The 13,904-nt window shown below is 44.4% G+C and overlaps 1 protein-coding gene across 1 annotated transcript in view; it reads right to left on the reverse strand.

Annotated features, from left to right (window-relative positions):
• MARCHF6 (membrane associated ring-CH-type finger 6) overlaps positions 1 to 13,904 on the reverse strand; it is a 110,069-nt gene that overhangs the window by 74,131 nt on the left and 22,034 nt on the right. Inside the window, exons 11-12 of the mRNA XM_056862930.1 lie at positions 2,267 to 2,325; positions 1,872 to 1,952 (exon numbers count right to left, since the gene is read on the reverse strand). Of these exons, the coding sequence (XP_056718908.1) occupies positions 1,872 to 1,952; positions 2,267 to 2,325 (140 nt within the window). The remainder of the gene's footprint in view (positions 1 to 1,871; positions 1,953 to 2,266; positions 2,326 to 13,904) is intronic.

Raw genomic sequence — 13,904 nt, forward strand, 5'->3', positions numbered from 1 at the left:
ATACCCAGAGCTAGAAATGCCAGAGCAGACAAACTCAAGTCTTGGCTCTATGAAAAAGTTTTGTTAGGCTCAAAGACGCCAGCTTCGACTTCTTCAGCCGGGCGTGAGCATTTGGCTACATTGGAGCCCGTTGGTTCCATGGCCTTGGATCCTCCTGTTTCTGAGCGCAAGCGCACTATTTCTGTCGATTCTAAGGCTCCCAAGAAAAGCGCCACTGAACCTGTGGGCAAGAAAGCTAAGCGCAAGACAAAACACTTAGATAAGCCTGAGAAGCTTGCGAAGCCCTCTAAGACCGCTGCTGCGGCTTCCTCTGTTCCAAGCACTACGGATCCGGCTGGGTTGGAGGAATCCGTTACTCCACCTCCTCCTAGAACCTCCTCGCCACAGTTAGGTTCCGAGTCTCCCGGTTCCCAGATGGCTTTTCCTGATCTTTCTGTCTCGGACTTGGATTTGGCAAAGTCCATGTTTTTGCCTCCTGTGCCTTCGGCTCCAAACCAACCTTCTACGTCTGCTCAGGCACTTGGATCCATGCCTCTTCAGCAGTCCATGGGCCCACAAGCTTGGTGGCCCCAGCAATGGCCAATGCAGGCTTCCTATAGACGAACCGCATCATCCGGATACAGTAAAAGTGATATGGGATGGCCAGCAAGATAAGGGGGGGTGTTTAGCTCCCTCCTTGAGACGTGGCACCAGATCGTTAATAAAGATGTTAAACAGGGAGGGAGCAAGCAGGCATCCCTGTCTTACCCCCTTTTGAACTGGGAATGGGTCCGTCAGTGTTCCAATAGGATCGACCCGCACTAAGGCAGATGTTCTAGAGTAAAGAGCCATAATCAGAGCCAAAAGTCTATGGTCTATACTAGTGTTCATCAATTTCCTCCAAAGTCTGCGTTGAGGGATGGAATTGAACGCAGCCCTTAGGTCCATAAAGGCCACATATAAGCATCCCCTTGGACAAAGAGAACACTTAGAGGCCAACTGGAAGAGGATCAGACAATGGTCTATGGTGGAAAAACCTTGTCGAAAGCCACACTGCTCGGGGTAGAGATAAGCCTCTTCGTCAAGCCAGTCCTGGAGCCTCTCCAAAAGGAGTGCAGTATAGATCTTACCCGGAATGGCAATGAGACTAATCGGCCTATAATTCCCAGGGTTGCTGGCGTCTCCACTTTTGTGTATTGGAACGAGTGTAGCTGTCCTCCAGACCTCCGGAATGGCGGCTGCTTGATTGATATCCGAAAAAAGTGGGGGCCAAACGGGCAGCCCACCATTCGGGGTTAACTAGGAAAAGCTCTAAGGGGATCAAGTCCGGCCTCGCTGCTTTTCCTCGCTTCATCCGGTTGATTTGCTCAGCACGGACAACAGGCATAGTGTAAACACAGTTCCTGACATACCCAGTCATTATAGAACCAGCAGGGTTAACAGCAGCATCACACATCTCCTCCATTCAACTGCTGCTCTTTCTGCAACAAACTAAGCCTCCACCCAAAATCTTTAATTTTACACCTGTACTACAATTAACTATGGTTAAGACTAATTAGTTTCCCCTCTGAAGGAAGAGTTTGAAGCTGGTTTCAAATTCTTATTAAGAGCGTACGTCGATTATCTGAACTCTGGTGCTGATATAGCACTTAACTACAATTAAAGCATACAGTGAAAGGGTGGGGAAGAAACTGTGCTCCAAAAGGAAGGGTCTGAATTGTGCCCCTAACCTCTTAGGCACAGTTAAAAGATCCCTGAGCCAATTCGACCATATATTTTCCTCAAAGGGGCAGAGCAGAACACAACACCTCTAGGAATAATGTATTTTTATAGCGAGCATCCATAGATCAAATAGTGACCACAGAGGCCAGCAGGTACTTATGAAAGGATACATGGCAAACAATCAGTGAGACTGCCAACAGCACGTAGCCCACGATGGTTGTGATTAGGCCTTCAAAATGAGATGCTTGAACCTGGAAAGGACAAAACCTTTTTATTTGTATGGAAGTTCCATGGGGCACAATCATGTACACTTATTTCCTCTGCTTTTCTCTCCATTGGGGAACCAAAGCAGCTTACACTGTTCTCCTGTCCTCCATTTTATCCCCACAACCACTGTGTGAGGTAGGCAGTAGTGTGGATTTTTCTGGGAAAATTTGAATTGGAAAATCTTCCAGGAAATTTTCCAATTCCAATGTTTAAAATTATTTAAATATTTGAAGAATCATATTGTTATTAAAAAGACATTCACTTTTTAAATTTGAACTGGCAAAATGAAAGTACTTACGTATTCCTCAAAACCCAGCCCCACAATAGAGAAGTGACCGATGTGATAAGGACAAAATGCTAGAATAAAAAGAAGAAAAGAACAGTCGGCTCACTTTGGCAAATCTTTAATGTGTGGCTTGTGACAGAAACCCTAAAACCTTACTAGGTCAAGAGAATTACCTAGAGTGTCTGGGATCTTGGACCCCTGGGGGTTTACATTAGAATGACCCATTCATTTCCATTCCTGGCAAACTTAATCCCTTTTGAACAAAGGACAATCGGGTTTGGAACAGACCACCTATTTGCCATGGAAGTTCAGAGCCATTACTAGATGCCTGACAAAGGTTGGGACTGTACATTATACGTCTCTGACTGGTCATCAAAGCCTCTGACATCAAAGATGGGGGTCTGCGTGGGACTCACTAAATCAGTTCATTGCTCTTAGAGAGGAGGCTGGCTCAGGTCCAATTCCATCGACCATACATATCTGAACATCTTGATATTTTCCCTGGTCTTCAGTTTTCATTCTTCAGCAGAAACTGAGTCCACAGGAGGTTGGTTAGGGGTTAAGGACTCCTCCAACATCTTATTACTGCAAGGAACTCTGCACACGCTCTGAGGAACCTGTTACTTAGTTTGACTGTATTGCTTTTTATTTGAACATCTCTGTGCTGTCGTCACTGGGTGCTTTCCCCCTGCATTTTGTCCTTTTTCCAGCACTTTTTTTGAACCCAACCCACTTTTTCCTCCCCCCCCCGCCCTCTTTTATAATAAATTTTTAATAAAGATTTTTTTGGCTTTGCTTAGTACAATTTATTTCCCTGAGCTATTTCTCTAAATCTCTTCCTTGTGTGCTAGACTGCACAGGAATGACATAGTTGGTTATCAGGTAACTTCCAGGGTTTCCACCCTGTTGCTTCGTTATTGCTCCAGCTCTGCGCTAGGAAAGTACCTTCTCAGCGGGTCATTCTAGATGTGCTCAAGAGGTCCTGAGTGGTCACGACTGGTTACAAGAGTGTTTTCCAGAGAACCCTTGGTCTAAGGGAATTTCCTCCCAAGGAAAGGCACTATTGCCCCTTCCTACCGTAACATGGCTTAAAACTGATAATTTATCACCAGGTTGATAGAAATATTTCTGTGTTCATCCCGTTCAGTCTACTACACAAGTAGCAGTAATAATTCAGCATTTAGTGATTCACCACAGCACATAACATTTGGTTCATTGCTAAACACACCTTTAGATTCCCCCCTCCTGACCTGGATAACCCCTCGATAGCCTGATCGAGTCAGATCTAAGAAGCTAAGCCATGCAATCAATAGAATCTACAGGATGCCCTTGCCCCCTAAACTGAAAAGAGCAAAAGCAAGAGGTCATGATAGCCTTCTATGACATCAGAATGAAAGACATAAAAATGCAACAGCACTATCAAGATCCAATAGTTTTGGAAGGTAATACATTGATACTCTTAAAGGATATACCAAGACACCTGATGTCAAAAAGAAATATTTTCAAAGATTCACAACATCTCTAAGAAAAAGTGGAATAAAATATAGGTGGTTGCTACCACAAGGACTGGCATTTACTTACAAAGATGTGAAGTACACAATTACTACAAAAGACGACGTTGGGAAATTTTTGAGAAAATACAGGAAGGAACTTATAGGCCTTACACCGGAACAGAAGCAAGATTTAAGTCAAGAAGAAGATGATGATGATATGGCAAAAGGAGCAGTAGGCGGATTATAAAATTATTATGTTAAAACTCTGACAACATGGCCAAAGTTATTTCGTGGAGTGTAAATGGTTTGAATGGAATAGTAAAGAGGGGACGGATTTTTAAATTTTTACAAAAACAAAAGTACTCATTGATATATTTGCAGGAAACTCATATTTTCAAGAAAGATAAAAAATATTTGGAAAGGAAATCTTTGGGGCAATCCTTCATTTCATCAGCAAAAACAAAAAACTAAAGGACTAGTTATTTATGCTCAGGCTTCATTTGCTCCAGAATTAGTGTACAAAGATGAAGAGGGCAGAATACTTATGATAAGAGCTAAAATACTTGGACAAAAGACATTGGTGGTAGGGATCTATGAACCTAACGAGGGGAAAGCACAATTCTATAAGCGCCTTCATGATGTTTTATTACAACATGTGGAGGAACAAATGTTGTTAATGGGGGACTTCAATGGAGTTATAGATAGTGCAATAGACAAGAAATCAATGGCCAAGGAAGAAAAGGAAGGCTGCCTTCCTAAGACCTTTTTTCAACTTACTGAAGAATTTAAAATACAAGACATACGGAGATCGGAGCCTTGGCTTACCTGTGAGGGCTCCTTCTTCTCTGAGGGAAGGGGACATCTTCAGCGATGGGTGTTTTCATTCCTATGCTCAGGGAGAGGCAGGATCTTAAACTTGCAGCTTCCCGCCCTTGTCCTGCAACACCCCCTAACATCCAATTCGAGGACTTCCAAAGCAGGTAGAAGACAGGAAGCACATAACATGTTAAACAGAACAAATACAAATACACACAGTCAAAAAACTTGTTGGCTCGCCAACTCGGACCTAAAAGACAACTTGTTGACGAGACCTCACATGAAACGACATGCATGTAACACACAACAAGGTGTTAGTTGCCTATTTTAGTGGGAACCTATTTTGATCAGATGACAAGCCCATCACTTCTCAGGTGCTGTGAATCATCAAGTCTCACGCTCCCTCTACTGTATTGTTTTATCTTCTTTTCTTTCATCCTCTTTTTTTTTTTTTTTTACTTTGCCCTGGGCAAGATGTCCCCTTCCCTCAGAGAAGAAGGTGCCCTCACAGGTAAGCCAAGGCTCTGTTCTCTCTCTGAGTTCAGGGGACATCTTCAGCGATGGGATCTTCTAAAGCTGCTCCATCTGGGTGGGATCACGGCTGCACACTACTTGCTGTAACACTCTTCTCCCAAATGCTGCATCTGCTGAAGCATACGCGTCGATTTTGTAGTGCTTTGCGAACGTTGAGAGACTTGACCAAGTGGCCGCTTTGCAGATCTCTGACGGAGAAGCTTGTGAGTCGAAGGCCGCCGACGTCGCTGCTCCACGAACTGAGTGCGCAGTAATCCCTTGTGGACATGGAGTGCCTGAATGATGGTAACATAACTGTATGCACTGTCGAATACCTCTACTGATGGAGGCATTAGATAACTTGAGCCCTTTGTTAGGAGGCGATATGGAGACGAAGAGGGCTTCAGACCTTCTGAAAGACTTAGTACGCTTGATGTAGATTCGAATGGCTCTCCTTAGATCCAAGAGATGCCAGTTCTTTTCCCTTGGATGCTGTGGCTTTGGAAAAAGGAGGGAAGGATAATTTCCTGTTGCCTGTGGAAATGTGTGTTTACTTTAGGCGTGAAGGTCGGGTCTAACCTAAGGACAACCTTGTCAGCATGGAAAATACATAGACTGTCCCTTGATGAGAGTGTTCCCAATTCTGACACTCTTCTTGCCGATGTCACTGCCACAAGAAACAGAACCTTCATGTTTAGAAAGGAAAGTGAAACGTCTCTCAAAGGTTCAAAAGGAGGCCCAGTCAACGAGTTAAGTACCAGGTTGAGCCGCCATGTAGGAAATCTGTGCACAGTTGGTGGCGATAGGTATGACGCCCCTTTTAGAAAAGAAGCTATATGCGGATGCTTGCGTATCCATCTAGGTGGGTGACTACTGTGGCTATTGCAGCCACTTGCCTCCGTAGCGTGGATGGTTTCAAATTCTGAATTATGCCGTCCTGAAGAAACGCTAGAAGGCTGGCCATCGAAATGGTGAGAGGGTCTAGATCAGTGGTTCTCAACCTTTTTGAGTCGCGACCCCCTTTTACAATAGCCAAGTAACCTGCGACCCTCGTCACATTTGCATAAATTTGCATTAATGACATTTTCAATCGGATAAAGAAAACACATTTGTTTTTTTGGCAGTCCAGGGTATCCATATATATAATTACTTTAAATTTTAAAGCTTAAAACAAACAAGCAAACAAACAAACAAGGTACTACCACCTGTTGCGCAGCGGCTGTGATTGTGTGGCGCGGCAACCTTTCCTGGCACGGAGTAAAGAGTGCCTCTGAGCATGCACTGCGTTCCTTGTCTTCCCCTCTCTCCCCAAAAACTCTTCCAAGCAGGCCGGGGCTCTCGCGAGGAAACCCCCTCTCTTGTGACTGGGACACTGCTTGTGCACAGAACTGCAGTTATCCCTCAAAGCAGAGCTCCGTTTAATCACCTCACAAGAGCGAAGGGCCAGGAAAGAGCCGAGGGCCACTTATCCTGCTCGGACTTTTCGTGCCTTTTTTCCCCCTCCGCCAGTCACAGCTCCTTCTGCGCCTCACCGAACCTGCGCGCTCGAGGGGGAAATCCCGAACTGCGCATGCACCTCGACTCTCTCCCCCTTGGCCTTGCCAGAGCGGAACTGATGACTCAGGGCAGAAAAGCAAAGCCACACTACAGACATGTGCACTTGGATTCCAGGCTGAAGCTCCCGCCCCACCCGAGAACGGCTAAAAGTAAAAACAATGTGGCTGTAGCGGCCTCAAGGGGGACCGCCCTCTTCTCCTCCAAGACCTGAACTGGCTGAGCCAGGGGAGCTTCCTCGGCCTCCCACACATCCTGCCGCATCATCCGCCCGGCGCAGGTGCGACCGCGCCCAGGGCTGGCCCGCCCACCTCTCAGCTGGGTAGTGGGGCTACAGCTGGTGTGCGGCGGCACGCCGCACCGTCTCTGCAGCCCAGCTCCTTCTGGCTGTCGGTCGGCCAGTTCCTCACCTCTCTGCTTGGGGTCTTCCCTGCCCTCGCGGACGGATCAGGGTTACAGGGCGTCTGGGTTAGTCCTGGACAGCCCGGGATGGGGGCTGTCCCAGGACAGTGGCGGCGACTCCCCAGAAAACACTTCGCGACCCCCTTGGGGGTCCCGACCCCCAGGTTGAGAACCACTGGTTTAGATGTTTTCTGTTGCACCATCGCATGAAGGCCTTCCATGTAAAGTTATATATACGCTTCGTAGAAAGTTTTCTGGCCTCTAACATGGTTAAGATGACTTCTTGAGAATAACCCAGGTCTAACAACCGCTGCCTTTCAAGACCCAGGAGGTCAGTTTTAGCCACGCTGGATCCGGGTGTAGAATGGGCCCTTGGTGCAGTAAGTCCCTTGTTACAGGTAGTTCCCATGGTTGCTGTACTGAGAGTTCTTTTAGTGTTGGGAACCACGGACGACGAGGCCAATGTGGAGCGATTAGTATAACTAGAGCCTTCTCCTTACGAATCTTCCGTAGCACCTTGGGGAGAATTGGGAGAGGTGGAAAAGCATAAAGTAGTCCCCGTGGCCAAGGGGTCTCCAGTGCGTCCACTCCCTCCGCTTCGGGGTGGAAAAACAGTGAAAGGAACCTGCTCATCTGCTTGTTTTCATGTGATGCAAACAGGTCCATCTCTGGGTGGCCAAATTTTGCTTGAAGTAGATGGAACGTCCCCTTGTTGAGTGACCATTCGCCCTCGTCCACTCGTTGCTGGCTTAGCCAGTCTGCTTGAAGGTTTTGCACTCCCTTGATGTGCTCCGATTTGACGGACGCTAGATGTTTTTCCGCCCAGTGAAGAATCTTCAGAGCCTCTGCGTGGAGGGAGGATGAACGCGACCCTTCTTGTCTGTTTAAGTAGGCCTTGGTGGCCACATTGTCGGTCTTCACCAGTATGTTGATTCTCTATTAAGGGTTGGAATTGTAGTAGCACGTTGTAAACCGCTCGTAGCTCTAGTCGATTGATGTGTAATCGCGCCTCGTTCTGATTCCACCGTCCCTGTGGCTAGGTGATGGTGAAGGGTAGCTCCCCATCCCTCTAGGCTGGCGTCGGTGAAGATTTATGTCGTCTGACCTTGTAAGTATGGCAGACCTTTTTTGAGGTTGGATCTCTTGGCCCACCACTGTAGGCTGTCCCTGACCTGACAAGAAAGGACGAGGAGAGGATTCCTCTTCTGGGAAATCTGGAGCTGGTATGGTTTTAGGAACCACTGAAGATCTTGCATATGAAGACGTGTCCATGGAACCACGCTTATGCACGCCACCATGAGGCCTTGTAATCTCGCTAAAGATGAGAGTCCTATCCTCCTGGAGGCTATGATGGTTCTTGTCAGTGTAATTAACTTGGAAATTTTGTCCGCTAAAAGAAAAAGGCTGCCCTGGGCTAAGTCTATGACGGCCCCTAGATGGTGAATGGACCGCATTGGAATTAAGCAGCTCTTGGCCAAATTTACCAAGAAACCGTGTTGTTGCAATGTTCTGATGACTATGGCTGTATGGTGGCTGGCTAATGACCTTGACGGTGCAGTCACTAGTATGTCGTCGAGGTAAGGAAAGATGTGAATCCCTTGTTCCCTCAATGAAGCCACCAAAGTGACCAACACTTTGGTGAATATTCTCGGAACTGAAGTCAACCCGAAGGGCAACGCCCTGAACTGCAGGTGCGCAAATACCTCAGGTATTTGAGGAAATGTGGGTGAATCATGATGTGCATGTAAGCCTCCTTCAGGTCTAAGGATGTCATGAAGACCTGAGGACGCAGCGCCTCCACGATTGAACGGAGGGTCTCCATCCTGAAGCGTTTTTTGCACACGAAGCGGTTCAGAAATTTGAGGTCTAAAATGGCTCTCCATTCTTTGTTTTTCTTTGGCACGGTGAAGAAAAACGAGTAGACCCCATTGTGCTGTTGTGAGTTGGGTACATGTTCTATTGTCTGGATGTTTAACAGGTGTTGAATGGCCTTTTGCGTGCGTAGAGCCTTTTCTGAATTCTGAGGGACGGGGGAGACCAAGAACCGATCTGGGGGTTCTTTGTAAAATTCTATTTCGCAGCCCTGGGATATTGTATTCTGCACCCAAACATCCGGTTTTGATAGTCCCCAAGTTTTTGCGAATAGCTGAAGTCTTCCCCCCCACCGGGCTGGACTCGGAGTCATTGTTTGTTGGATTTATCCCCAAATCGGCCAGACTTGTCTGAACCCTGGTTGAAGGATTGGAATCCTCTATTAAATCTGGATCCTCGTCTGAATGATCCTCTGGGTTGACTCCAGTTGTGACGCCTACCGTCTGGTCTGGGTCTCTGAAGAAAATGCGATGTCCTGAAGGGACGAAAGGAAGAGGAGGAAGAGGGTTTTCCATCCCTCTTGATGAATTTTGGAAGGGCCTTCTTCTTGTCCTTCGTCTCTATAAGTATGTCGTCCAGTTTTGGTCCGAAAAGACGATCATCTTCAAAAGGATATCCCAGTAAGATAGATTTGGATCCACTATCAGCTGACCAGGCCCTAATCCATGCGGCTCTCCTAGCAACAGAGGAAGCCGCCAGAGATCTGGCCGAGAAAGACATAGCGTCCAAGGTAGCATCTGCCAAGAAATTGGAAGCCTTAAGTAGACTGCTGAGTCCATTAAGAACACGCTTGTTCTGTTGTGGTGTTAAATCAATGATTTTTCTCACCCACATGATACTAGCTCAAGCCACCAGGGCCGCAGTTGCTGAAGCCTGGATAGACAAGGCTGCTGACTCATGGGCCTTCTTCGTGGCGTAGTCAATTTTTCTGTCTAGGGTATCTTTGATGTCCCCCCCTCCATCTTGGGAAATAAATCCTGAAGACTGTAAATCAGCTACAGGTGCCTCCACTAAAGGAACCTGCAACAATGACATGGCCCTGGGCTCTAAGATATAAAGCCTTTTCGTGGATGCTGGTATCTGCTTGCCTGACATTGGTTTTTGCCATTCAGCTTTAACCAAGTCCTCAAAGTACTCTGGGAAGGGCACTGCTAAAGACTTAGATTGCAGCCTGGTAAAAAATTCCTTGGAACCTCTAAACTTAGTCTTGCTTTTTATGGCCTCTGTGTCCTCGTCCTCATGGAGATCAAGGGCCGCCATGACCTTAGATAAGAAGGTTTGATAATCCTCCCCTGCAAACAGCCTAGGGTGGAGATCTTGACCAGGCTGCGCCCCTTCCTGCTCCTCTTCAGAGGAGAATTCCCTTTCCTCCCTCTCATCCGCTTCATCTGGTGAGAAATCCTCTTGGCTGGTTCTGGGAGGATTTACAGAATGGGATTTCCTGGCAGCCTTGGTAGGCCAAGGCTTGCCTGAGGTAGATGAAGTGGGCTCTGAATGGAGAGAACTCCTGGAGGGGGAGGAGGCCCTAGATAACACAGGCCTCTTGGGGAGATGGTTCCCCAAGAAAGGCAAATTCTTCCCTCAGGGCTTTTCTCATAATATCAATCAAGCTCCTCTCTGAAGCCCCCCCCCCGCCGAAAAAAGGGGAAAGGGGGAAGGTACTTTACCACCTCCTGTGCCCGCATTCGAGACCTCAGTGGAGCCTGTAGCAGGATCTCCTTCTCCTTCGTCCTCACCCTCGTAGCCCAGGGCCGAACGGGGGGACACGACGGCAGCTTCCTCTTCGTGCACTTTTTTGGCTCCTGCCTTTGCCGCCTCCGCCAGCTTTCGTTTTTTAGTCGCGGCTGCTTCCCGGCGCTTTCTTTGTTTTTCCCCTCCTTGATCCGCCATCTTGCGTTTTCCCGGGGGAAGGATCCCCTCAACAACGATTTCATCTCCGGAGAGGATCTCCTCTCCAGAGTGATTTTCTGCGTCCGCCATTTTCCTCGGTCGGGAAGAGGCGGAGGAAGGGGGGGGGGAAGGTTAGGCAGTCAGACAGAGAGTTAAAAGACTACTAAGACACACACTAAGTAAGAACAGGAATTAGAACTAGAGACAGGTAAAAATGTTGGAAAGAAGGGGTTTAGAATGGAATTAAGAAGTTATAACACGAAGCTTAGCTCAAGAGCTCGCTCTCGACACAGCTTCTCCCTGTGAGGCAGGAATAGAATTGGATGTTAGGGGGCGTTGCAGGACAAGGGCGGGAAGCTGCAAGTTTAAGATCCTGCCTCTCCCTGAGCATAGGAACGGGAACACCCATCACTGAAGATGTCCCCTGAACTCAGAGAGAGAACAATGAATACCTCATCGAAATAATTTACTTTTTATTTTGCAAGACACAATTCACACTCTCGAATAGTCATGATATGGGCGAGCAAATCTATATTTACACAACTGCGTAAGGTACAAGTAATACCGAGAACTTTCTCAGACCATAATCCAATCTCTTTGGAATGGAATAATAGACAAGCATTCAGATGAAGGTTAAATGACAGACTTTTGAGAGATGATAAAATGAGAAAAGAAATACACACTCTCATTAAGGACTTTTTTGAGATCAATATGAATGGAGGAACTAGTCTGAATACAATTTGGGATGCTTTTAAGGCAGTGTTAAGAGGATTTATGATTCAGAAGAATACTGCATGGAAGAAAAAACAACTACAACAAACAAATGACATACTTTGGGAATTACAAAACTTAGAACAACAACATATCTTGGAAATTGAAGAAAATCAGAGGAAGCATATTATGTTAAAGATCAAGGTTGCTAAACATCAATTAAATTTGGTGGTTATGGAGGAAATGAATAAAAATATGAAATGAGCAAAACAGAGATACTTTGAACATGCAAATCGCCCGGGCAAATCTTTAGCTAGTCAATTAAGAGACTCCATGCAGAAGAAGATAATCAGTAAAATACAGACTACAAAAGGACCGGTTTATACTACAACTGATATATTGAAAGAATTTGAACTATTTTACACTAGATTATATCAAAAGGATTTTATTTCGGGGGGAAAATGGATAAATACTTGAGCAGTGTACAGGTCAACAAGTTATCCTCTGAACAGCGTAGAATTATGGATGCTCCAATTACAACAACAGAAATAGAAGATGCAATATCTAAACAGAAGATAGATAAAACACCAGGCCCAGATGGAATTACAGCTTTGTTCTATAGACTATTCAAGGACGACTTGAAGAATCCATTCTTACAGGTATGCAACACAATTTTAGACACAGGACTTTCTCCAGAGACATGGTCACATGCTTATACATTGTTGATCCATAAATCTGGAAAGAGTAACGAACTACAGACCAATATCTCTCCTAAACGTGGATTACAAAATATATGTTTCTATTTTATCCAATTGTTTAAAGCAATATATTACAACTTTGATTCATGAAGAAAAAGCGGGCTTTGTTCCTGGATGACAGATAAAAGATAACTTGAGGATTTTATTGGATGCAAAGGAATACTATGAACAGAATAATCAACACAAAGCAGCTTTTATTTTTTTGGACGCAGAGAAAGCTTTTGATATGGTCTCTTGGGGATATATGAAAAAAGTTTTGGAAAAAAGGAACTTTGGTGTAAGATTCTGGACCAGGATAGATGCTATATACAATACTCAAAAAGCTAAAATTTTAGTAAATGAATCAATATCAGAAAATTGTGAAATACAAAAAGGAACTAGACAAGGATGTCCGCTTTCACCTTTGCTTTTTATTTTGACTTTGGAAACTTTATGTTGTAAAATACCTTAGATGCAATCCACGGTTTTAAAAAAACAAACAAGAATTTAAAATGAGAGCCTTTGCAGATGATTTACTACTTATTTTGAATGATCCAAATCAGTCTATAAACTAATTATTAGATTTATTGAAGCAATATGGAGAAGTCTCAGGATTTAGGATAAACCAAGATAAGACTCAGACTTTACTTAAAAATCTTTCAAAAGAAGAACAAAAAGATTTTGTGGACATTACTAGATGGGAGAAAACTAACAAAGTAAAGTACCTAGGTGTTTGAATTACAAATAAAAATAAAGACTTAATGGTGAATAACTATGTGAAATTATGGGAATTAGTTAAAAAAGATATGATATCATGGTCTAATAAAAATATTTCACTTTTGGGTCGTATTTCAGTAATACAAAGGTTACTATTTTTATTTCAGAATTTACCAATAGTGGAGCAAACAAAATATTTTGACGTGTGGAGGAAAGATTTATTGAATTTTATATGGCAAGGGAAAAAACCTAGAATTGCCTATAAATATTTGGTTGATGCTAAAGAAAGAGGAGGATTTCCCCTTCCAAATTTTAGTCTATATGCAGAAGCATCAGCCTTAGTATGGCTAAAAGACTGGATACAACTAAAGAACAACCGGCTACTGGACTTAGAAGGTTTCGATAACAGATATGGGTGGCATGGTTACTTATGGTATGATAAACTTAAAAACCACAAGACTTTTCAACATCATATTATAAAATCTTCATTAATAAAAACCTGGTTAAAGTACAAACATCTTTTAGAACCTAGAACAACTCTATGGATCTCCGCACAAGAGATGTTAACATTGCGACCATTGAGACCATCTCAATTTGTCAAGAATCAAGACCTTTTGGTATGGAAAGATAATAAATGTGCCCTAAAGGAACATGGAAAATTGAAGGAATATATGACTTGGTTTCAATATCATCAGATACAATCAGTATATTTACAAGACATGAAGACTGGCTTTACTAAAGATAAATCAACTTTTCAATGAATGTTATTGGAAAATAGTGAACATTTAATTTCAAAAATGTATAAGATGTCATTGATACCATATACGGAACAAGATCAAATCAAACCAACGATGATAACTTGGGCACAGACATTGGGTCATGATATTCCTTTGAATAAATGGGAAAGACTTTGGTCGAAAGATATGAAACATACTTTCACAATCA

The sequence above is a fragment of the Euleptes europaea genome, chromosome 17 (genome assembly GCF_029931775.1).
Source record: "Euleptes europaea isolate rEulEur1 chromosome 17, rEulEur1.hap1, whole genome shotgun sequence".
In the NCBI taxonomy this organism is placed as follows: Eukaryota; Metazoa; Chordata; class Lepidosauria; order Squamata; family Sphaerodactylidae; genus Euleptes; species Euleptes europaea.